At 34.6% G+C, this 23,469-nt stretch overlaps 1 protein-coding gene across 4 annotated transcripts in view; it reads right to left on the reverse strand.

Moving 5' to 3' along the window:
• Positions 1-430: 430 nt before the first annotated feature.
• The window catches only part of BANK1 (B cell scaffold protein with ankyrin repeats 1), a 314,550-nt gene continuing 291,511 nt past the window's right edge, over positions 431-23,469 (reverse strand). For 3 of the 4 annotated variants that reach the window (XM_061191673.1, XM_061191672.1, XM_061191671.1), the window contains exons 12-17: positions 14,985-15,163; positions 10,750-10,813; positions 3,468-3,497; positions 2,209-2,264; positions 909-973; positions 431-654 (exon numbers count right to left, since the gene is read on the reverse strand). In XM_061191673.1, coding sequence (XP_061047656.1) covers positions 914-973; positions 2,209-2,264; positions 3,468-3,497; positions 10,750-10,813; positions 14,985-15,163 — 389 coding nt within the window. In that variant the 3' untranslated portion in view covers positions 431-654; positions 909-913. The remainder of the gene's footprint in view (positions 655-908; positions 974-2,208; positions 2,265-3,467; positions 3,498-10,749; positions 10,814-14,984; positions 15,164-23,469) is intronic. The other variant, XM_061191674.1, reaches the window with a different exon arrangement.

The raw sequence follows: 23,469 nt of genomic DNA on the forward strand, positions 1-23,469 counted from the left end.
GCTCATAAATTGCTTCTAAGAAATGGGATGATGAAATTATAAGCCTTTTAATAGAGAATATAGGTTGTGAAAATCTATATTTATTTGAGACACAGAAAGTTAAAAAAATAATGTTCTCAAGGTTATATGCAAACAAGCTCTAAAAAATGGAAGGTTGCTGCAAACATGATGTGACAATAATAATTAGAGCTTTGTATGTGAGAAATTCAGAAAATAGACCATCCACTGGAAAAGCAAATATGTACAAAACAAATTTGTATTTTTTATGCTTATTCTAAGTGTAGCGGGGAGTAAACGATTAAGGCTAGCCCATTAAACAGGCCCAGTAACTTTGCTACAGAGCATTTAACTTCTCTGCTCTTGTTTTTTCTTTAATTTTAAAAATGGGAAATAGCTGCTTCAGTGGGAAAGTGCATTGTAAAACGCAAGAATTTTCAAAGAATGCAATTGCTCTACAGCATTCAATTTTAATGTTGATATACTCATCTGAAGCAGGTATAATGCCAATAAATTGTGTCAATAACAAATTCTGAAATTCAAAAGCTTGCTTCTGCTTTCATAGTATAGATTTGTCCTGAAGACAGCGGGCAATCCAAATGCAAGCTTGCTTCACCCAGAAAGTGTCTGCAGAGTCTTGAGTTTTATTATAATAACCTGAAAATAAGATCACAGGAAATGTATTAGTGAAAAATGGATCATCACCTGAAATTGATTACCTAGCATAAAGTCACCCCTATAATAAATCTTTCTAAGGAACAATCACCTTTAGCTTGAAAAATACACATGTTTATCCTTTCAGGAGAAGACAATGAAATATTTAAGGTATTCTGTTTGCTAGACAAATGATTCCTTCAAGTTCCTAATAAGCCTGCTTTAGGTTTTCTAAAAACATATAGCTGATATATTACCTTCTTTAGTGATCTTTCCTGCAACAGAAACCAAATTCCTTTTCAACTTGGAGTCGAGCAGGAAGCTAAGGAAAAAAAAATAGACAGAGTTAGCATTTCTCCATTTTAAGGCTGAACAAAGAAACATGATAAAGTCATAGTTGCCTTTCACAGTCACGGAAAAACAGCTTTGTAGAGGCAACTGGCAAGACAGTCCTCCATCTTTAAAGGAAAGAGTCATTGTAAAGCTCAACTACATCAAAGTCCTTGAGTTCAAATTTTATTTTCTTTTTGAGGGAGAATAGCCTAAGCGTTGGGAATTTGTATTCTTTTCCTCTTACCCAAAATCTTGCTCTCAAGATCGTCCTCCAGATCTTGTAGAATAATCTTTGTTTAACAAAGATATTTTCATAAACTCCTGGGCTAGGTGGTACCTCACAATTCTGCTACAGTCAAATGAGTCTCATGAGTTTATGTGTTGTAGACCCATTAGGTCCATATGTGCTGTAGACCCATTAGGTCTATAGCTCATTGGTGGGCCATAGAATGATCCAGAAACACAAATACTTCAAGCAGTTCTTAAGGGTGAATGACTTTTATAATTATGTATGATTTATTTGAAGCATAAGAGAGCTTAAAGGGTTATTAAAATTTGGTAAACTAAAACGGGTTTGTTATGGGCCCTAATTCTGGATTTTAGCAAGAAATCCAGCTGCCAGATGACCCTGGGTAACAGTGCAAATGTCCTACATCACATATGTAGATAGTTGGAATAGCATGATTTTTTATGAAGAAAAATTTGTGGACAGGACATCAGTGGTGTTGTCTTGAACTGGTCTTGGCTTTCCACTGCTGCTGTCTTTCCCTAGTGTTATTTCTGGCTTCTTGTTAGCAATTTACTTTCAGTTAACTCTACAATGTGAAGTAATGCATATTTATATGAACAATATTTTGGCATTACATTTTTTCTTAAAACTAGACTTTAAGGATTGTATAAATCGTGGTTCAAATAGGCTCATCATGTTCCTTTTGCTAAAGAAGATGTGTTTATAACTCCTCTAAGATTTATTTGGTCTGCTGAATTCAGCCACACTTTGGCCTCAGTGCCTTTTTCCTTTGAGTTCTTTCTTTGCTTTTTTCAGAACAGTTAATTTCTTTAAATTATTGCTCATGGATTTTGCACACAAATGCTTATGTGACCTATTTAGTTCACATTTGTGGGAATGTTTCAAAGCACAGTCAGCATAGAAGGCTTTCATATTCTTTCTCAACAAAGAATTCTTTTTTGCATTTTATAAAAATGAGGATATATACAACCCACCTTATTGCCAAAGGGTATGTTATATGACACATTTTCATTGTGGGCATTTTCATTACCTAGAAATACAAACTCTGTTACTATCTCTTCACTTGTTCACACATTTAATAATTCCTTTATTCAGCACTTAAAAAATGTATATGCAAAGAATAGGATATGGGTAAAGAGAAAAAATATTAAAGGGACCAAAAAGGGCATATTTAAATAGCACCCTTGACAAGTAGGTATTAATTTCTCCTACACATAGGGATTGACTAGAATAGGATCCTCAAGGAGTTGTTGCAGCTCAGAAACAATCCAACATCTTCGAATAACAAGCTCCACTTGATTATGCCTTTTTCTTCTTTTTCTCTTCCCCATTTACCAGAATCAGGCAATTGCAAAGCACACTTTTTTTTTTTTTTAATAAAAGTTTGTTTCTACTGTTCCACCTTGGCCCATGCTACTTCCTGCTTTTCTCACAGGTGTCTCACTTTCCATCCCAGCCACGTGCCTCTCCATTCCTGCAGTCAGCCCTGTGCTTCAGGCTGCAAGGCAGTGCTTGGAGCTCATGGGACAGCCCCCAGCTGGCCGGCAGCTCCCCTCTACCCTCCCTACCTTCTGCACCCATCCTCCCCCATCACACTGAAGGGAACCCCTCCAGCTATTGCGTGCCATTCCAATTTCATTTGTTCTATCAACATCTCCCACTTATCAAGCGTTAGCTCCATTTACACAGATCATCATCTGTTTTTATAGTAATTCTCCACGATAGAATTCTTTTTTTTTTTAACATCTTTATTGGAGTATAATTGCTTTACAATGGTGTGTTAGTTTCTGCTGTACAACAAAGTGAATCAGCTATATGTATACAGATATCCCCATATCTCCTCCCTCTTGCGTCTCCCTCCCACCCTCCCTATCCTACCCCTGTAGGTGGACACAAAGCACCGAGCTGATAGAATTCTTATCTGCATTTTACAAATGAGGGAACTGGGGCTTAAAGAGTTTAAGCCAAAGGTCTCAGCTAGTAAGTCGTGAAGAGCCAGGTCAGAGTTCAAAGCACGTGCTTCTTTTACTATATCACAACGCCTCTAGCATTGCTATTCTAGAATCATCTCACATTTATTTTGGATGTCAAGTGGTTTTGCTTATAAATATAAAATCTCTGTGAGATTTTACAGTGACCAGCTTAATCACATTAGGTTTACATTAATATAAAAGTTGGTTTACTATGAGCTTTGTTTTAGTCCTAAATCCTTCTATAAACACCAAACACTTACCATTTGGATGGTGCACAATGGTGAGCTTATCTACAAGACAAAAAAAGCACATTCTACTGAGTTTCGCTCAATATTTATCTTAAGGTTGCTTCTTCTTATTGTTTGACTACTTTTGTCCTTGAAGTGACTATGTAGTTTCACAACGTGATTTAAAAAGTACTAACCTCCAGCCACTAAGTGAAACTATGTCTTTTTAAATTTTTGTCTTTTTTCCTTCTGACACTTGTCCCACATTATTATGGTTTTAGATTTATTTGACACTTAATAATAAAAGCTTCCTACTCTGCTTTTTTTTTTTCGTTGATGAATTCTTTTTTTTTTTTCATAGATCTTTATTGGAGTATAATTGCTTCACAATACTGTGTTAGTTTCTGTTGTACAACAAAGTGAATCAGCCATATGCATACATATATCCCCATATCCCCTCCCTCTTGAGCCTCCCTCCCACCCTCCCTATCCCACCCCTCTAGGTCCTCGCAAAGCATCGAACTGATCTCCCTGTGCTATGCAGCAGCTTCCCACTAGCCATCCATTTTACATTTAGTAGTATATATATGTCGATGCTACTCCTACTCTGCTTTGATGTTCTTTTAGCCTGAGCTATTCAAGTATTTTTTAAAATTAACCTTATTCAGAACTACTTACATACAGTACAAGTCATACATTTTTAAGTGTATAGGTTGATGACTCTTGACAAATCTATACAGCATACCCATCACCCCCATTAGCACAGAGAACACTTCATCTCCACAGAAAACTCCCTTGTGCCCCCTTACCTCAATTCTCACCCACCATTACCCCTGATGGCCCCTGAGCTGATTTCTATCTCTATAGGTTTGTTTTATCTAGAAGTCCAGATAAATGGGATCTTACAGCAGGTATTCTTCTGTGTCTGGTATCTTTCACTCAGCATAATATCCATGAGATGCATTCTGGTTGTGTGTGTGATAGTAGGTATCCCTCTTTACTGCTGAGTAGCATTCCATTGTGTGACTATATCACAATATAATTACCTAATCTCCTATTGGACATTTGGATTGTTTCCAGTTTGGCTACTATGAATGAAACTGCTATGAGCTTTCATGAACATGTTTTTGAATGAACATATTTTCCATCTTTTCTTTCTCTTGAATAGCTAGGTTATCTATCGACAGTAAGTGCATATTTAATATTTCTAAAGTCATCACAACACTTTATACTCCCATCAGCAATGCATGCAGTGCATGTCCAGTTCTTCCACATTCTAATTGCTTAACTTTGACAATATTAAAAAATTTTACCTATATTTGTTGTGTATTGGTACCGCAGTGTAATTCAATTTACTTTTTCCTGATGATTAATGATGCTGAGCATCTTTTCACATGCTTATTAGCCATTTTTCTTTTTGTGAACTAAGATCTAGGTACTAGATGTGCTCACTGTTGCTGGGCTGTCATTGTTTCTAGGTGCTCTCAGCAGACAGAGCTAAGGAAATATATATACAACTATATTTCTACATTTATGTGTAACATATATATTGGGTTGGCCAAAACGGTCGTTCAGGTTTTTCCATATGATCTTATGGAAAAACCTGAACGACCGTTTTGGCCAACCCAATATTAACAACCATGAGTTGTTATGCTTTTACCTCCAATTCCAATCCAATACTACAAGATTCATTCTGGGCTTCCTTCTTTCCTTAGTTGTAACTCCTTTCTCTGACAATAGGAAACCTGGCTCTCATTATCAATAGTGCATTTATTTATTTACTCAATGCTAGGATATACATAAAGTAGTTTTGAAATTGCTAAACTATACCCCTGTAGAGAAATAAGACCTACGAACTGGAGTATAGAATACAATTTTTATGTACTGTTTTTTTTCTTTTAATTTTAGTCTTAGAATATGCTGTTTTCTAAATTTATTTGTTTTTTTTTTTCTATCCCCCTTTAGTGTGGATATGTTATTTACTTGTAATACTGCTAGGTTCGTTTTCTTCTGCTTATATTCCATCTTGTTCCCTTCTCTGTCTCATCTTAGTTTGTTGAATATGTAAAATATTAACAAAGTTCTAAAAGTCAGACTACAAAGAGATTTACTCAGAGAAGTGTAGGGTTTTTCTTTTCTTTCCCCTTTGGAGTCAGGTTTGGTAAGTTTTAATTTTAATTAATTTGCTCTTTTTGTCTGAGTTGTTTAATGTATTGGCAAAAACTTAATTATATCTCCTTAGAATCTTTTTAATGTCTGTAGGATCTGTTGTGATAGCCTCATTTTAACTCCTGATATAGGTAACTCTTGTTTTCTCTTTTTTGCATGATCATTTTTGCCATGGGCTTATCAATTTCATTAACATTTTTAAATAACTAATTTTTGGTTTTGTTAATTTTCTCTATTATTTCTCTGTTTCATTGATTTTTGATCTTATTATTTTCTTTTCCTCTCAGCTCTTTTTGGACTTAGTTGCTTTTCATTTTCTAGTTTCCTAAGATGGAACCTTAGATCATTGATCTTAAATTTTTCATCTTTTCTACTTTCACATTTATAGCCATATATTTCCCTGTAAGTACTGTTTTGATTGCATTCCACAATTTTGTAATGTTGTGTTTTCTTTATCATTCAGGTTGAAATATTTCCTTGTGATTTCTTATTTGACCCCATGGGTTATTTTGAAATGTTGTATTTAATTCTTAACTCTTTTGAGAGATTTTTTTCTAATTTCTTAATTAAATTCTAATTTATTTCTGTTGTGGTAAGAGATAAAAGATTTCAAGACTGAAATCTTTCAGAGAACGTACTCTGAAGATTTCAATCTTTTTAAATTTATTGAAAATTTTCGATAGTCCAGTATGTGTTCTGTCTCGCTGAACTTTCCATGTACACCTTAAACAAACGTGTATTCTGAATTTTTTTGATGCCCTGTTCTGTAAAGTCAATTAGGTCAAGTTTGTTGACACTGTTGTTTAGATCTTCTATATTGTTACTGATTTTTTTCTATTTCTTCTATCAATTACTAAGAAATAGGTGAAAACATCTCTGAGTACTATCAAATTTTGCTTCATGAGTTTTGATAAAACTCATAAATACATACACAGTTTAAGGTACACAAATATTTAGGATTTTTATATCTTCCTAGTGAACTGCCCTTTTGTCAGTTTGTAATATCTTCTTTTGTCTCTTGTAATACTCTTTGTATTGAAATTCATCTTGTCTTGTATTGATATAGCCATGCCAGCTTTCTTATGCTTACTATTGGCATGGTAGATCTTTCACCATCTTTACTTTTAACCTATCTGTGTCATATTTAAAATGCATGTCCTTTAGATAGCACAAAGTTGGGTATTACTTTTTTATCAGGTTGGAAAATGTCTACCTTTTAGATGATACATTTAATCTATTTACATTTAACACAATTATTGATATGACTCAGTTTAATACTAACATCTTGTTCTTGGTTATTTACTAATCCATTTTGTTTATGTTTTTGCTACTTTCCTGCTTTACTTTTTGGCGAATCAAATAGCTTTTTAGTGTTACATTTTATTTCCTCTATTAGTTTCTTTATCTATCTATCTATCTACCTACTTTATAACTAAGATATGTACCATTAACTTACAGTCTATTTAGAGACAATAGTGTACTTCTTCATGCTTCATGTCTTACACTTGACACTTCATCTTTCTTACCTTAATCTTTCCTCTTCTTTATAACTGATTCTTTATATTCCATACTTGGAACTACATGTTACAAAAATTTTGCAACCATATAATTCCACTTATCTGCACCCTCTGTATTTGCATAATTGTTTTCACATCTTTTCCTTCTTCATATGCTATAATCCCTAATTTAAGTGTTACTATTTTGCTTTAAACAGTTGTTTTTGAAATAATTTATGAGAAAAAAGAAAACATAATATTTTATTTCTATCTGCTTTGTAAAATTTTCAGTGTTCTTTATTCCTTAGTGTGGATCTGAGTTTTTGTTTGTTAATAACCCCTTCACCTTGTATGACATTCTTTAGCATTTCTCACATTGCAGTTTTGCTGTCTATGAATTCTCTGATTTCGATTATCTGAAAACGTCTCTATTTCAACAAATTTTTGAAGATTATTTTCCCTGGATATACAATTCTAAGTTGTCATTTGTTTTTCTTTTAGCACTTTAGAGATATTATTGCACTGTCTTTAGTCCTCCATGTTTCTGATAAGCAATTAGTGAATATGGAATATGCTTATCTTTTTCCCTCTATATGTAATGTGTCTTTTTTCTCTGGCTGCTTTCAAGAATTTCTCTTTATCTTGACTTGAAGTAGTTTGACTACAAGTTGCCCAGATGTAGTTTTCTTAACAGTTATGCTAACTGGAATTTTTTGAAGTTCTTGGAACAGTATGGAGGCAGTTTACATTAAATTTGGAAAGTATTTGACCACTATTTCTTTTAAAATTTTTTGGCCCCAACTCATTCTTTTTTCCTCTGGGATTCTGATTACATGTATGCTAGACTGTCTTATATTGTACTACATGTCTCTGAGGCTCCGTTCATTTTTAAAGTCTTTTTATCTCCCTGTTCATCATATTGGATAATTTCTGTTGATCTGTCTTCAAGTTCATTAACTCTTACTTTTGCTATATCCAATCTGCTGATAAGCTCTTCTGATAAATTTTTCATTTTTCTTATTGTAATTTTAATTTCTACAAATTTCCATTTGGTTCTTTTATATAGCTTCAATTTTCCTGCTGAGATTTCATATTTGTACACTCCTTAAAACCATATTTTTCATTAATTTAAATATGTTCATAATTTAAAGTTTTGTCTGCTAAGGTCAACAACAGGATCATCTCAGGTTCAGTTTTTATTGATGGCTTTCTTTTTTCTTTTCTATGAATTACATTTTTCATTTATACCTCTTCTTTTATTAAAAAAAAAGCCCTGAACACTGGACTTTAAAGATAATCTGTTGTATATTCTGGATTCTGTAATATTCCTTCGATGAGTGTATGTTCTTGTTTTAGCAGGCAGTTTGATTACTGGCATGAACTTGTGGTAAGCTTGGTTTTCTGCTTTTTTCAGTGTTGACCTATAGTTAGCCCAAGGTGTTTTCTAAGGCTCTCAGTAGGACTAAGCCTACAAACTCTGTCTTCTGTGGGGCTCCTGTAGGGGCTTGGTTTTAGGCTTTGTTGGGGCATGTCTAGAGGAGGTCTTACTCTAAGTCATAGTCCTTACTCATTATACCTCTTGGGTGTCACAGCAGGATGCCAGGTGTTTTAACAAAGTGTTAAGGAGACCTTTCCTCTCTGGCAGGGCAGAACTCAAACATCCCCAGTTTGGCTTTTTCCTGGCTCCGCCCCATCTCCAGTGTCTCTGTTCTGCCTTCAAAGTGCTAAAAGCAGTTACCTTGTATGCCTTGAGTGGTCTTGCCCTGCACATGTACAGCTCGTCTCTCAGCCACAGACTTTTGGAGTCCCTCACTCCCTCTGAGGTTACCTCTCTACGCAGCTACCTCCTCTTCAATGACCCACCATACACATCCCAGCAGCTCTGGCTGCCCTGAACTCTGATCTTTGCACCCCTCAGTTTGACAGGACTGCTTGCTTGCTTTGCACAGATTGTAGCCAGAAAATCAGTCTCCTGGGCAATCATGAGAGATATCTCATACATTTTGGTTTTCTCTGAGATTATAGTCTTAGGCTGCCTATTGTTTACTCCCTGAAATCAGTTGCCTCATTTTTCTGCCCAGTATTTGCATTCTTACAGTGGGAGGATGTGTCTGGTACTACTTATTCCATTTTGGCTGGAAGGGGAACTAGTTAATTCCTAATGATTAAGAGTATTAACTTTGGATTCCAATAGACGTAGGTTGTAGTCTGTAATCTGTGTGTTTAGGGGCTTCTTAGTTTCTCAGATTCTCAGTTTCCTTACTTATAAATTGGGACTAATGCCTATCTCAAAGGGTTGTTAATAAGATAATATTAAGTGTATAGTAGATAGCTAATAAATATTAGCTACTACTACTACTTAGTGTTTCTTAGTAAAATTATTTATATTTTTTGTAATTTTATACATTGTTAAAATTTTACTCTTATTCCACATTACAATGGAGGTCTGTAGAACTCAGTTAGTTGTAAATTAGTCTTGTGTTTATGACTTTAATTATTTTAGAAAGTATATTTCTGTTTTAGAAAACATTTTCTATTATTAATTAATAATAATTATTAATAATTATTAATATTAATAATATTATTATAATATATATTATAATTATATATTGTATATTATATATTATATATTATAATATAATTATATACTATTATATAATATATTATATATATATTATATATTATAATATATATTATATATTATAATAATAATTATTATTAATTATTATTATTAATTATTTTAGAAAGTATATTTCTGTTTTAGAAAATATTTCTAAGAGAGCTTAAAGAATTCTCTATGGAAAAGTAGATAACAACCCAATAATGTAAAAAAGAAAATGAATTTTAACATGGTGAATTTCAGCATGAAGTACTAGCTATGCAATATTATTGAAAATGGAAGAGATGGACGCTTTCAAGCTTTGCTAGTGGTTGTTAGTTTTTAATTATCTGTGCAGGGGTAGGGACTTGGGGACAGAGTGATCAGAGAGTGACAACGTAATTTATTTTCAGTTTTGGAATGTGTTGTTTATCTTTGGAGAAGATTTACCATCTTAATAATGTTTGGTTTGTGTTAACATTCAAACGAATGCTTTCCCCCCTGGGAGCAACTGTTAATTATTAGCAAGGAGAATCTGCGTTGCAAAGAAGCATGATAGCTTCAGGACAAGGCAACACGAAATTTATAATTTAAAATGATCCACATGTGGACAGTTGTGAGAATTGACTATATTGAGAATATTCTACCTTATTAAAAAAAAGTGTGACTCCTTAATAATTTAATACCCTATATAATGACTCATACAAAAAAAAAACAACAAAAAAACACCAAACAACTGGAGGAGAATTATCTTATTTGCAACTTACATAGAAGTCAAAGGAAAGGAAGTAACTAGCATTTATTGAAGGTCCATTATGGGCCAGAGAAGGTGAAAAGTATTTTATCTGTTAACTTGGACAACCACTTCCAGATATATGTAAAATCATTCCTGTTTCGCAGACAAGGACCCTGAATACCAAGGATTAAGACACTGTCCAGTTTAAGCAGCTGGGAAGTGATAGAGTATAGATTTGAACTCAGGCCTGTTTGACTCCACTGTCCTTGCATTTTCCACTCTATTATTTTTGAATAGCAGGCAAATTTTACTTACTGTAGACATTTTCTTCTTCTGGCCTTTTCCCAATAATGCAATCTCGTAATTGGCGTAGTTTTTCCTTAATGAGGGAACAACCAGGAAACAGAAGTCAAGATTCACAAATTTGTCATGGATTAAGATGAAAACTTTAACTACTATCACCAGTACCACCACTACTACTTAGTGTTAATTTGGTACTCATAGTGTCCCAATCACCGTCCTTGATACTTTACATGTATTATTTTACTTAATCCTCATAACTTCATGAAGTAGATAAAGAACGTCATCATCTCATTTTACAGATAAGGAAACTGAGCTGCAGAGAGATTAAGTAACTTTCCCAAATCACACAGTTATAAGTGGTAGAATCAAGGTAGAAACCCAGAGCCCAATTCTTTTGGGAGTTGTTTTCCCAATCGAACACCTGAGGCATCTACATTGGCTATTTGGTGTCCAAAAGCAGGAGGCCAGCACAATGATGGCGTGCTGCTGTCTGAGCCCATCTCCAGCCTCTGTAGGGTACCTGCCTTACTAGAAATTCCTTCTAAGAACCAGGGACATGGTAGCAAATGATACACAAACTGGATTCCCTTCTTAACTCATCTGTGACCTTTCTTTACTTTCCAAATATTCTACATTGAACATCTATTAACTATTTAACTGAAAGGTAAAGCAAGCTAACATTCAAAAAATCTGCTTTTAGAAGACAACCTAGAGTAGCACTTTTCCTAAGGGTTGCCCCTGAAGCCTAGAAACCACTTTTCCTAGAGTTGCTTTCATTGCCTTAAAGATCCCTTCCTATGAGTGGAGCAAGGGACTCACTGGCTGTGAGCAGGAGTGAGGAGAGCTAAAGGCAAGGTTTTCTCAGGCATCTCACCTCTGACTCCAGGGATTCTACATGGGTCTTCATTAGTCTAGAAGCTCTTCTACTATTAACTCTGTATTTGTGCCATTTTTTCTCCTATTTTCCTAGGATAATATCTCTGTCAAGAATAATATAACTTCACAGCTACCTCTGAGAGATTCATCCTCAGGATACAAATGAACATTTTTGTAAACTACAAGAGTAGTATTGAAAAGTATATGGGGATGAGTGTGTGTTGGGAAAACAGGGAGAACATTCATTTTTTGTTGTTCTGACTTTTGTTCAGGCCCTTATGTTAAGGACTGACTAAAAAAACACAGGGAGAAAGCTCTTTGACATCGGTCTTGGCAATGATGTTCTGAATATGACTGAAAAAGCACAAGCACCAAAAGCAAAAATAAACAACTGGGACTACATCAGACTAAAAAGCTTCTGCATGGCGAAAGAGGCAATCAACAAAATGAAAAGGCACACTATGGACTGAGGGAAAATATTTGCAAATCATGTATCTGAGAAGGAGTTAATATCCAAAATATATAAAGAACTCACACAACTCAGTAGCAAAAAGTCCCATATAATCTGATTAAAAAATGGGCAGAGGAACTGAATAGACATCTCTCAAAGAACACATAAAAATGGCCAACAGATACGTGAAAAAATTCTCAACATCACTAATCATCAGGGAAATGCAAATCAAAGCCACAATAGGATCTTACCTCAGAACTGTTAGAATGATTATCATCAAAAGGACAAGAGGTAAGAGATAAGGTTATGGAGAAAAGGGAAGCCTTGTGCAGTGTTGGTGGAAATGTAAATTGGTACAGCCATTATGGAAATCAGTATGGAGGTTCCTCAAAACATTAAAAATAGTACCACCATATGAGTCAGCAATCCTACTTCTGGGTATTTATCCAAAGGAAATGAAATCAGGATCTCAAAGAAATAGCTGCATTTCCATGTTTATTGCAATAGCCAAGATATGGAAACCACCTAAGCGTCTATCAACAGATGAATGGATAAAGAAGATGTGTTATATATGTATATATATATGTGTGTGTGTATGTGTGTGTGTATATATATACACACACACACACACACACAATGGAATATTATTCAGCAAGGAGGAAGAAGGAAATCCTGCCATTTGCGGCAACATGGATGGACCTTGAGGGCATTATGTTAAGTGAAATAAGTCATATAGAGAAAGACAAATACTGTGTGATCTCACATATGTGAACTCTAAAAAAGCCAAATTCATAGAAACGGAGTTGAATGATGGTTATCAGGGGCTGAGGAGTGGATGAAATGGGGAGATGTTGATGTTGGTCAAAGGGTACCAACTTCCAGTTATAAAATAAAAAGGTTCTGGGGATCTAATGTACAGCAGGATGATTATATTTAACAGTACTGTATTATATATATATTATACTTAGCAACTTGAAAGTTGCTAAGAGAGTTAGCATTATATGTTCTTGTCACACAAAAATGGTAATTTTGTGACATGATGGAGGTGTTAGCTAATGCTATGGTGGTCATCATTTTGCAATATATCACATCAGCCCATTATACACTTTAAATTTAGACAAAGTCAATGATATCTCAATAAATTTGGGAAAGAAATGGAAAAGAACTGACTGATTCCTCCCACAGTCCTCAGTCAGAGTCACAAACTTTGGACTCTAATGGAAAGTAATCTTAGTGTTTGTTCTTGCATTTACAGGTTAAATTTTTTTGTTTTGTTTTGTTTTGTTTTACTTACTGTATTCATTATCCCATTATCCCTATATATTAGATAAGCCACATTGGTCTCAGAGTAGTTGAGTACAGACCACCTTAAATTCTTTCTAAAACAGTATTGAATATAAATACACAAATAACATATAAACAACCAAGGGTTTAATAAAGCAACTAGTGAAATCCTTACCAAGAAGGTATTTAGGTTGGATCACTTTAAATTGTAAACTTTATTACTGAAGGGTCTAAGAGGGATGAAGTACAATTGACTTAACAAAACGTATATAACTTATTTTCTAGCATTGCTAGGGAAGTGATTTGTAGGTCTGCACTTAGGCACATTTTACCCATTTCGGCATAAGAAGGATGCTTGATGGTGATGGCAATGGTGTGGATTGAAAGCAATACTGTAGTTCTGACCATGAACAACGATCCGTTACAGAACTCTACAATCAGCATTCTTAGCATTTGTTTGGCAAAAGAACTGCCCTTGCTTAACACTGCAAAATCTTGACCAGGTCCAGTCACCTAACCACAACAAGAGCTGTCCATAGAGACAGGTGATTTCTGACAAGGCTTGTGATCTCAGATGTATTGGAAAAGTCCCTTGCCTAAACTATATCCTGTCTATATGCCATATTGCTTGAATCACCATTGTGATTCATTTCCCTGTTGTTTAAAAATGTTTTCTTAAGCATTATTTTTAAATAAAAATGATCCTTGGGAAAGGTAGCATATTATGCTATTAATGATTATTTATACTTAGGCCTAATGTAGCTAATGAAATGTGTTTAATCAAACAGCTGCCTGAGAGCTGGCTTTTAAGGTACTGGGGTTTTATATGATGAGAAGAAAAACACTGGTAAAATATTTTGGAAGTGGGAAGGCCTATTGGATAGCTAGAATATGGTCCTGATACCCCTCACTGAGGAATGTCATGGGGTGTATATTATATTACACAGAGTATATTTTGTTTTCATTCTCCTCTTAGAACCACCTACTGCAGTCCCCTCTCAGGATGTAAATTATGTTTAAAGAAGACAAGCTTATCTGAAGTTAATACTCTTGGCATAACTTCTGTAAATCCTGACCGATATATATATTCATATATATGCAAATCCTGATATATATATATGTATGTATGTATATATTTATATACATGCAAATCCTGATATATATGTATATATATATTTATTTTTCCAAAGATTAAGGAGAAGAGAAGATAAACCTTATTAAATTTTACTTAGGACTATTGTCTAATATGATTTCAATCATTTTCTTGTTCCCTTTAAGTCTGGTCTACATAATACATTCTTCAGAATTCTGAGCACGTTAGTGTAAAGATGCTTCACCGTAATTTCAGCAATGAGATTCATAAAACATGCACTGTACTAAGGACAGCCTTATAAGTTGATTAGGTATTAGCTCTGATATACATGGTCTCAGCACTGAGTTCATCGATGGTTTGTAAACATGAAATCTGGGTACTGCTGAACTTTTAATTGGTAGTTTAAAACCTCTTTTTTGTGTGTGGCTAGTTAAAAACAAAAGAACAGTTACCTGTATTTCTTGTTAAGAGAAAGAGGCTTACAAAGATGTTGGAGCTCTGCACCTGAGGGAATATTCCAGAAGGGATTGGGGTCTGTATTACCTGCTGAATTATTTCCAGGCCAGTCTTTCCCATCTGCCAGTGTTTAAATTTCTCCAGGGCTTCGTCCACAGAGAGTTTCCCATTCTTGACTTTCTCTTGCAGGAGGATGAGTTCCTCCTGCCCAGCAGCAAGGCAGTCCCTTATGGTGGAAAAGGCTTGACTCTCCATCCGAGATCTGTCTACAATATGAGGGAAGGGTGTTTTAATGAGAAGTCTGCATATGACAACTGGAAAAAAAAAAGCACTCTAAAAAATAAGCAGTTTGAGTTCCTTGTTCTAGCTAGTCTATAAGCAGTTATAGAATAAATCAGTACAATTTTTTAAATGAGTTTCTTTCTAAGGATGGTCATGACTCAGACCTAGTGTTATGGGTGAAAAGAATGTGTCTCATCACTGAAAAACATAAAGGGATGAGGAGAGAAAGAACAGCAAAAGTTCTGCACTAGGCTGGTGCTGGGCAGTGCTAATTTCATGTTCTTTTATGAGGATTACTTTTAATTAGGTCCACAAAATACTTAGCATAGGGCCTGCTGCATAGTAAGCTAAATAAGAAAGAGTTAACGCTATCATTACTAATAAATAGTTATGGAATAAACACAATCTCTCCAGCTTTGGGAAAAAAGATCTCAACCAACATCCAAATGTCACAAGAGGTGCAGGATCATTTGAGAATTTATTCCTGAAAGATTTAAAATAAATAATTGCCGGTCCTTTTGTAGTGAACTGCTTCCTTTTCAGAAGAGTTTATTTTGGAACATGCTATGTATTATCTGCTCGTCATGATGAGAACATTCGATGGTCTGATGTCTCTTGTGCGGCTGCTAATGCCACACCAGACACTGGCCTGAGGAACAGTGAGAGCAAATTGCAGACCACGGGTGAGGCAGTGTTCTGACGGTGCTTAAAGACATAAATGAAGCTGTATGCTTTTAGGGACTCTCTGTACTCTCCAGGCTACCCCGATCTCTGTTACTCCCTATAAGTCTCTGGATGACTTCACACGTGTACCGCCTGCCTGGCTGCAGAACTCATTTGCGTTCTCATTTACATATTTCTCCTAAGTCCAACATACTTCTTGCATTATCTCAGCAGGGATTGGATAACCCAGCAGCGGCACACGTCGTATGCACTCTCAAATCCAAATACGCCCAGAGTCTAGAAGGAGAGAAGAGGTAGTCCCGCCAAGCTGTAGGCAGGTTGGTAGTAAATTGGGCACATCGCTGGAGAAATTGCTCATGACTGGGAAATCTTTTTCAAGAAAGAAGTAGATCAATTAGACTGTATCTAGACCTGATTGACGGGATTTGCGAAATGGGGAGGACATTCAAATTCTATCCTAATAAAGATTCATTGATAGGATTGGTTAGTCTGGAAATGAGAAGTTCAAGTACTTGATAGCAGTTTTAAGTATCTGATGGGAACTTGAGCCTTGGGGAAGTCTTGGCATGACCTCTCATGTCCCTTTCAGTTTTGAGATTCCAGCAGTGAATCTTGGAACAGGGGCACAGAGAGGATTCCTGTTTTGTAAAGGTTCACATGCACATAAAACTGCTCCATGGCCAATCATTCTGATTCCCACGGGGGCTTTCTTGGCTTGTCTTTTCCCTTCAGAAGTCCTATTCCCCCAGAACTAACAAGATGTCAACAGATTCTATACTCTAAATCTTTTCCTTCAGGGATGGCAGAACACGAAATCCCAGGAGAATTGGAGAAGCAGAAGTCAGCCAGAGCACTCAGTGGTTCGGCAACCAAAAGCACAGGTAACAATTGAGATCTTGCTTCTTACACCACTTGCTTTTTATAGGTCTCCACAATCCAATTCAATTCGTAAGATGCTGTTTGCAGTAGAATTCCATGTGCCATTCCTGCCAGAGTGTGGAGGTTTAGCATCGTCATTTAACAGCTATGCCATTTAACTAGCACCTCACTTCTGCCATCCCTTTGCCTAAGTGTGAATCCATTTTTATCGCAAATACCCATGCAGCTGGATTTTCTGCTTTTGTAGAAGTTATCTCAAGCCAAGCCTTCCCAGAAAACGGTACCAACTTCAGTTTTGCTATATGTGCACATTTAGCTGAATTAAAAAAAAACATTGAATTCTTTTAATAATATTCATTTCAATTATCCCTTCATAGTTCAAATTTTAGCTACGAAAATATAAGTAAGATGACTTTTTGGAGAGAGGCAGGGTTCAGTTTTGCACGGTTGTGCAGAGACAACAAAAGAACAAAATTCAGGAGTGGCAGAAGTTGTAGACAGATTGAGTCCCGAAAGTTAGTTGTTTACAACTAGACTAATTTTACATACATCTGCTTTTTCTTCTTCTTTTTTTTTCCCCATACTAAAAACATTAAAACCAATTGTCTTGATAAATTACTATTAGGCATGACAAGCTGCAAAGAAAAATGATTAGGCCTTTTACCTCCTTTCTTCCTAAGGGCAGACTAATCAAACCAAAACATGCAACCTGTAATTTTTGGAAGGCTGTGCAAAATTTCTTTATTGCATTTAGATGACTATTTTATGGGGGGTGGAAGGGTTTTTCCTTGCCCCTCAAATTTGTATTTATTATTAGTTTATTTTCATAAGAGTTAGTATGAGTTTAACATAATTTTCATTGAAAAGCATTTGTCAGACTGCTATTTGCCCACACGGCAGACTCTTGTTCTCTTATCGTAAAAGCTTCAAGACAAACTACAGTTTCTAAAGTTTTAGTTCCTTTCAGATCAATTTTTCTTTACAAGATTTTCCATTTGATCAAGTTTTGGTCAAATTAACATCAAGCAACCCGTCTGGTGGACATATGAATCTAGAGATTAGGTAAGAAAGCAAATTGAGCTTTTCATAAAAGTTCTTTCTACTATCAAGTGACTGGCTAGAAGAACATTTTTCCGGAAAAACTGAAAGTCAACAACTTGATTAGCCAACACCAAAGAACTTAAAATGTGAAATATCTACTTAGTAAATATTAGGTAGTCATTGAAATAATAATAATTTAAAAGACCACGTGCAACGAAGAGTGTGCTTATTATACAAGGACAAGTACAAAAGCAGGATGCAAAATTGTATATATAGTAAAATTTTAACCATAAAAATGTTGTGCATATAATAAAGCATGCAGGGACAGTTTTAAAGATGATACAGGTCGTTCTACTGTGATGGTATCAGAAGTGATTACCTTTTTCTAATTTCCAACTTTCTGAAATAATACTATGTTGCTTTTACAATAAGAAATTTCTCTCACTTCGCAAATAGGTTTCTCCATGGAATACACCCTTCCAAGCTGTGCCAGATATACTATACCATGCCATACCATACTGTACTATCTTACCAAATTATTCTGTGAGCGACTGGAACAAACTTGAAAGTAATAGGACTTAAAAAAAATCAGGAGCTTCCCTGGTGGCACAGTGGTTGAGAATCTGCCTGCTAAGGCAGGGGACACGAGTTCGAGCCCTGGTCTGGGAGGATCCCACATGCCGCGGAGCGACTGGGCCCGTGAGCCACAACTACTGAGCCTGCGCGTCCGGAGCCTGTGCTCTGCAACAAGAGAGACCGCGATAGTGAGAGGCCCGCGCACCGCGATGAAGAGTGGCCCCCGCTTGCCGCAGCTAGAGAAAGCCCTCGCACAGAAATGAAGACCCAACGCAGCCAAAAAAATAAAATAAAAAAATAAATAAATAAAAAAAAATTAAAGGTGCTAATAATTTTTTTTAAAAAAAAAACAGTGACCAAGGTTTAAATCTGAAGTTATTTTTTTGTTCCGTATCTAGGATATTGACAGCAAATAAGCTCAGGGTCACATGAGCAAATTAGCAGATACTTGTAGTGTTGATGTATTTGTAACTTCCAAACAAAGTATCCACATCTCCTTAACCTACGGCTGCTACTGACGGGTTCTCTCCTTGACTAAACTTTAGTCAGGCTCCTCTGAGTCCTTTTCCTAACTAGGGCTCACCTTTCGTACTTCCATGTCTGTCTTTGCATTGCTCAGTTTTCATAAGAATCCTGCTGTTGCTTTAGCCAAAATTCCCCACCCTTGATATCTGATCACCTTCAATATCTGTTTGGGCTCTTTTATCTTCCATCATCCCTCAGATGTGATCTGATCACTTGGCCTGCCTGGAGTAAGAATCCTGTTCGGTCAGTTTAGGGAGAATCTCTCTCGCCCCTGATGTTCTTACTAATTTCCCATCCACTTCTCACCCCTCCCACACACTCTGCTCCTGGGTTATAAATTCGCATTCTTCCTTGTTGCATTCAGAGTTGAGACCACTCTCTCCCCTACTGTAAAATCCCGTAGCAGCAATCCCTATATTGTTGTATATAATCCCCTGAATAAAGTTGGCCTTACTGTTTGACAAGTGGCAGGATAATTTTTTCATTAACAATATATTCTTTGCCATTTCACTTTAATTGTAAGTTCAGAAGGTGAGTTCCCACGCCCTGCCACACCACCATTTAGAAAACACAGACGTGTACTAAAAAAGAAAATGACTATCACTCACTACTACACTCTTCAGAAATGTGGAGTATTAACATTTTGATGTTTCTCCTTTTTAAGTGTACATTGCTTTCTTTTCTTCTCTTTCTTTTTCTGAACTAGGTTTATACTGATATGTTTCCAGCTCTTTTCTCTTATTCCTATAGCTTAAGAATGTTTCCATGCCATTAAATATTCTTTGAAACATAAGTTTTAGTGGCTGTATTATATTCTGAAATTTGTATATTCAATAAAGTTTAACCATTTTATTTAACCATTTTCCTACTATTGGCTATTTTTTGTTGTTTCCAGTTTTTCCCACAGTTATGTATTATTGGTGCTTAAAAGTCTTTAACATAAATCATTGGCTGTATTGTTATTTATTTTCTTTGGATAGACTCCTGAAAGTGTAATTTTTGAGTATGCACACTTTTAAAGCTGTTGATACTTAGTGATCAACTCCTTTCCTGGAAGTGTGTTGTTAAATACCTCTCACCAGTTGGATAAGGGAATGACTGTTTTGATGCACTTTTGATAATATATTGCATTATTCAAGTTAAAAAAAAAAAAGCACAAAAACTTTTAGTAATTTTATAACCTAAAACCATTCTTTCACTGTTAAGTGATTCTTATGCCAATGTAATGTTAAATACTGTAGCTTTAAGCACTGCATAAGTACTAGACCTTAATACACATGGCAAGTGGTGCTGACTTAATCTCTTTATTTTCCTAAATAGTTGAGTTTGAAATAACTCAGTGACAAAACTTGTCCTGGGTTACCTTTTGAGCTAAAACTTAATACAAATATTCCTTAGTTATTGGTCTAGTCATATTTAAAAAATTCCTTTCATCACCTGACATAATTTTTTTAATAAGTTGACTTTGTTTTATTAACACACTCTATTATTTAGAGTAGTTTTAGGTTCATAGTCAAACTGAGTAGCAGGTACAGAGATCTCCTATATACCTCCATTCCCACATATGAGTAGCCTCCCCCATTATCAACACCGCTCACCAGAGGGGTACATTTGTTACAGCTGATGAACTTACATTGACACACCATTATCACCTGACATAATTTTGTTAATTAGTATTTTTCTTTGAAAAGTCACATATATATATATTTTTAAATTTTATTGGAGTATAGTTGATTTACAATGTTGTGTTAGTTTCAGGTATACAGCTGGGTGATTCATTTATACATATACATAAATTCATTCTTTTTTGGATTCTTTTCTCATATAGGTTATCACAGAATATTGAGTAAAGTTCCCTGTGCTGTACAGTAAGTAGATCCTTGTTGGTTATCAATCTTATATATATTAGTGTGTGTATGTTAATCTTAAGCTCCTGATTTATCCCTCCCCCCACCACGTTTCCCCTTAAGTGGGACCATAAGTTTGTTTTTAATATCTGTAAGTCTGTTTCTGTTTTGTAAATAAGTTCATTTTTATCTTTTTTAAAATTAGATTCCATGTATGAGTGATATCATGATATTTGTCTTTGTCTGACTTACTTCATTTAGTATGATAACCTCTAGGTCCATCTGCATTGCTGCAAATGGTGTTATTTCATTCTTTTTTTATAGCTGAGTAATATTCCATTGTATATATGTACCACAACTTCCTTATCCATTCCACTGTTGATGGTCATTTAGGTTGCTTCTATACCTTGGTTATTGAAAATAGTGCTGCAATGAACATTGGGGTACATGTATCTTTTCGATTTATGGTTTTCTCCAGATACAGTCCCAGGAGTGGGATTGCTGGGTCATATGGTAGTTCTATTTTTAGTTTTTTAAGGAAACTCCATACTGTTCTCCATAGTAGCTGCACCAATTTACATTCCCACCAACAGTGTAGGAGGGTTCTCTTTTCTCCACACTCTCTCCAGCATTTATTATTTGTAGACTTTTTGATGAGAAAATCATATATTTTTATACATAAGAAAATCAAACAATTCCTCTGATTCTATATACTAACATCTTCTCATGACTGGTTTTCTTACTGGTGTATTCTCTTAGTTAGATTTGCCAGAGCATTTGCTAATTTATTCTTTTTAAAAATAAACTTTCAGATTTAGTTAAAATTTCCTGTGTTTTCACATCTGTGAATTTTAAAAATTCTACCATTAATTTTCAACTTTTACTTGATTTATTACATTGGTTTTATTCTATAATTTTTTTTTTACTAGTGTCTAGTTCCTTTGTTTTCCTTTTCTTGTTTAATAACTAAAGATGTACAGCTATGATGTTGCCTCTGCTTATAGTTTGTTTGCTAAGCATTCAATTGTGTTTTAATTTTGTTTGCCTTCACAGGTTTTTTAGAATTTCTTCAGGTGTTTTTCATTTCTGTTATTAATTCTTTAAAAAGTATACTGAGATCAGAAAGTGGGTTGAATAGGTCATATTTTTTTGGAGTTTTTAAAAAATCAGATAGCATATTATCAATTAAGGGTTTTGAAAAGTGTACAGTCTATTAAGTACAAACAACATTATCTTAATTTTTTATATACCCTATTTTATTTTTTTGCATTTTTACTATTTTATCAAAGATTCAAAGTATTTATAACCTCTTACTACTACTGTGGTTTTTGTCAGATTCTTTTATTCTACCACATTTTACTTAAATATTTTTAATGTTTTAATATTTGCCACATAAAAGAACATGGATGACATGCTTTTATTTGGATTTCAGAATTTAAATAAATAAAATGATTTTCTTTGTCTAATACTTTTGCCTTGAATTCTATTTTTTCTAAAATTAAGATTGAAAACAACTCATTTATTTCTTTTTCTTTAAGCAACCATTAATGACCATAAATTTTCAACTTTTCTTTAGTATTTTTTTTTTACAGTATATCTTCAAAAAGCAGGATATAGTTTGATTTTGTCTTTTATCCAAATTTGAATCTGCATCTTTTATAAAAGAATATATAATGTGGTATTTGGAACCAGGCAATCATGGGTACAAATCTCAGATCTGTCTCACCCCACCTTTGCAAGCTTCAGTTTGTCTATAAAATGAAGATAAATAATACCATTAGTTACAGGGTTGTTGCAAGGTTTAAAGGAATATGTGTAACATGCTCTGTAATGTTCCAGGCTTGTGCAAAAGTCCAGGAAATTGTAGAGATAGTTGTTGTTACTATGATAACCTGGAAGAACAGGATAGTAGGAGATTCTAAACATGGGCTTCAGAGTCAAAAATAATTAAACTGAAATTCCACCTCTACCACTTATTAGTTCTGTGACCTTGATTACAGACAACCAATCCATCTTAAAAAGGAAAATAATATCTACCTCATAAGATAGCTGTGAGGACTTGATCTATGGTATATAAACGCTTCACACAGTGCCATTTGCCTTCAGTGATTGTGACTGCTCTTTGAGGATGTTTAACTGACACATGTATTTTCATAACTGCTGTTCTAATTATAATCTTATTTTGTATCTTTTTTTTGCCTTTTTTTTTAGTTTTTGTCTTTTGCTAGAAAGATTAGGTAGATAGATACCGAGTATATATATTATATAATTATATAATATTAAGTGATTTAGAAGGTATATATTTTCTTTGTTTTAAAATAATGATTACTTTTATAAATTTCAGAGAGTTTTTACCTTATATTTTTTGATTAGTAAAGACTTGATAGGGCATTATTTTATTTTTAAATTATTTTCTAGTTCCTAGACATTTTCATATTATTTGAGCTAGATTATTGCAATAAAATTATGATCTCTTGCATTGCATATTTTTATCACCAATATTTTACATTCAGATGTTTTATAAATAAATTTATAATAATTATTTAAATTTAATTCCATGTTTTATTGAATTCACTATTCAGCACAAATTCTTTAATGCCATAACTTCTTTTTTTAAAATTTTTTTGAAGTATAGTTGATTTATAATATCATATAAGTTTCAGGTGTACAGCACAGTGATTTAGTTATATATGGTATATATACATTTTTTTTGAGATTCTTTTCTCTTATAGGTTATT

Source organism: Eubalaena glacialis, chromosome 5 (assembly GCF_028564815.1).
Source record: "Eubalaena glacialis isolate mEubGla1 chromosome 5, mEubGla1.1.hap2.+ XY, whole genome shotgun sequence".
In the NCBI taxonomy this organism is placed as follows: Eukaryota; Metazoa; Chordata; class Mammalia; order Artiodactyla; family Balaenidae; genus Eubalaena; species Eubalaena glacialis.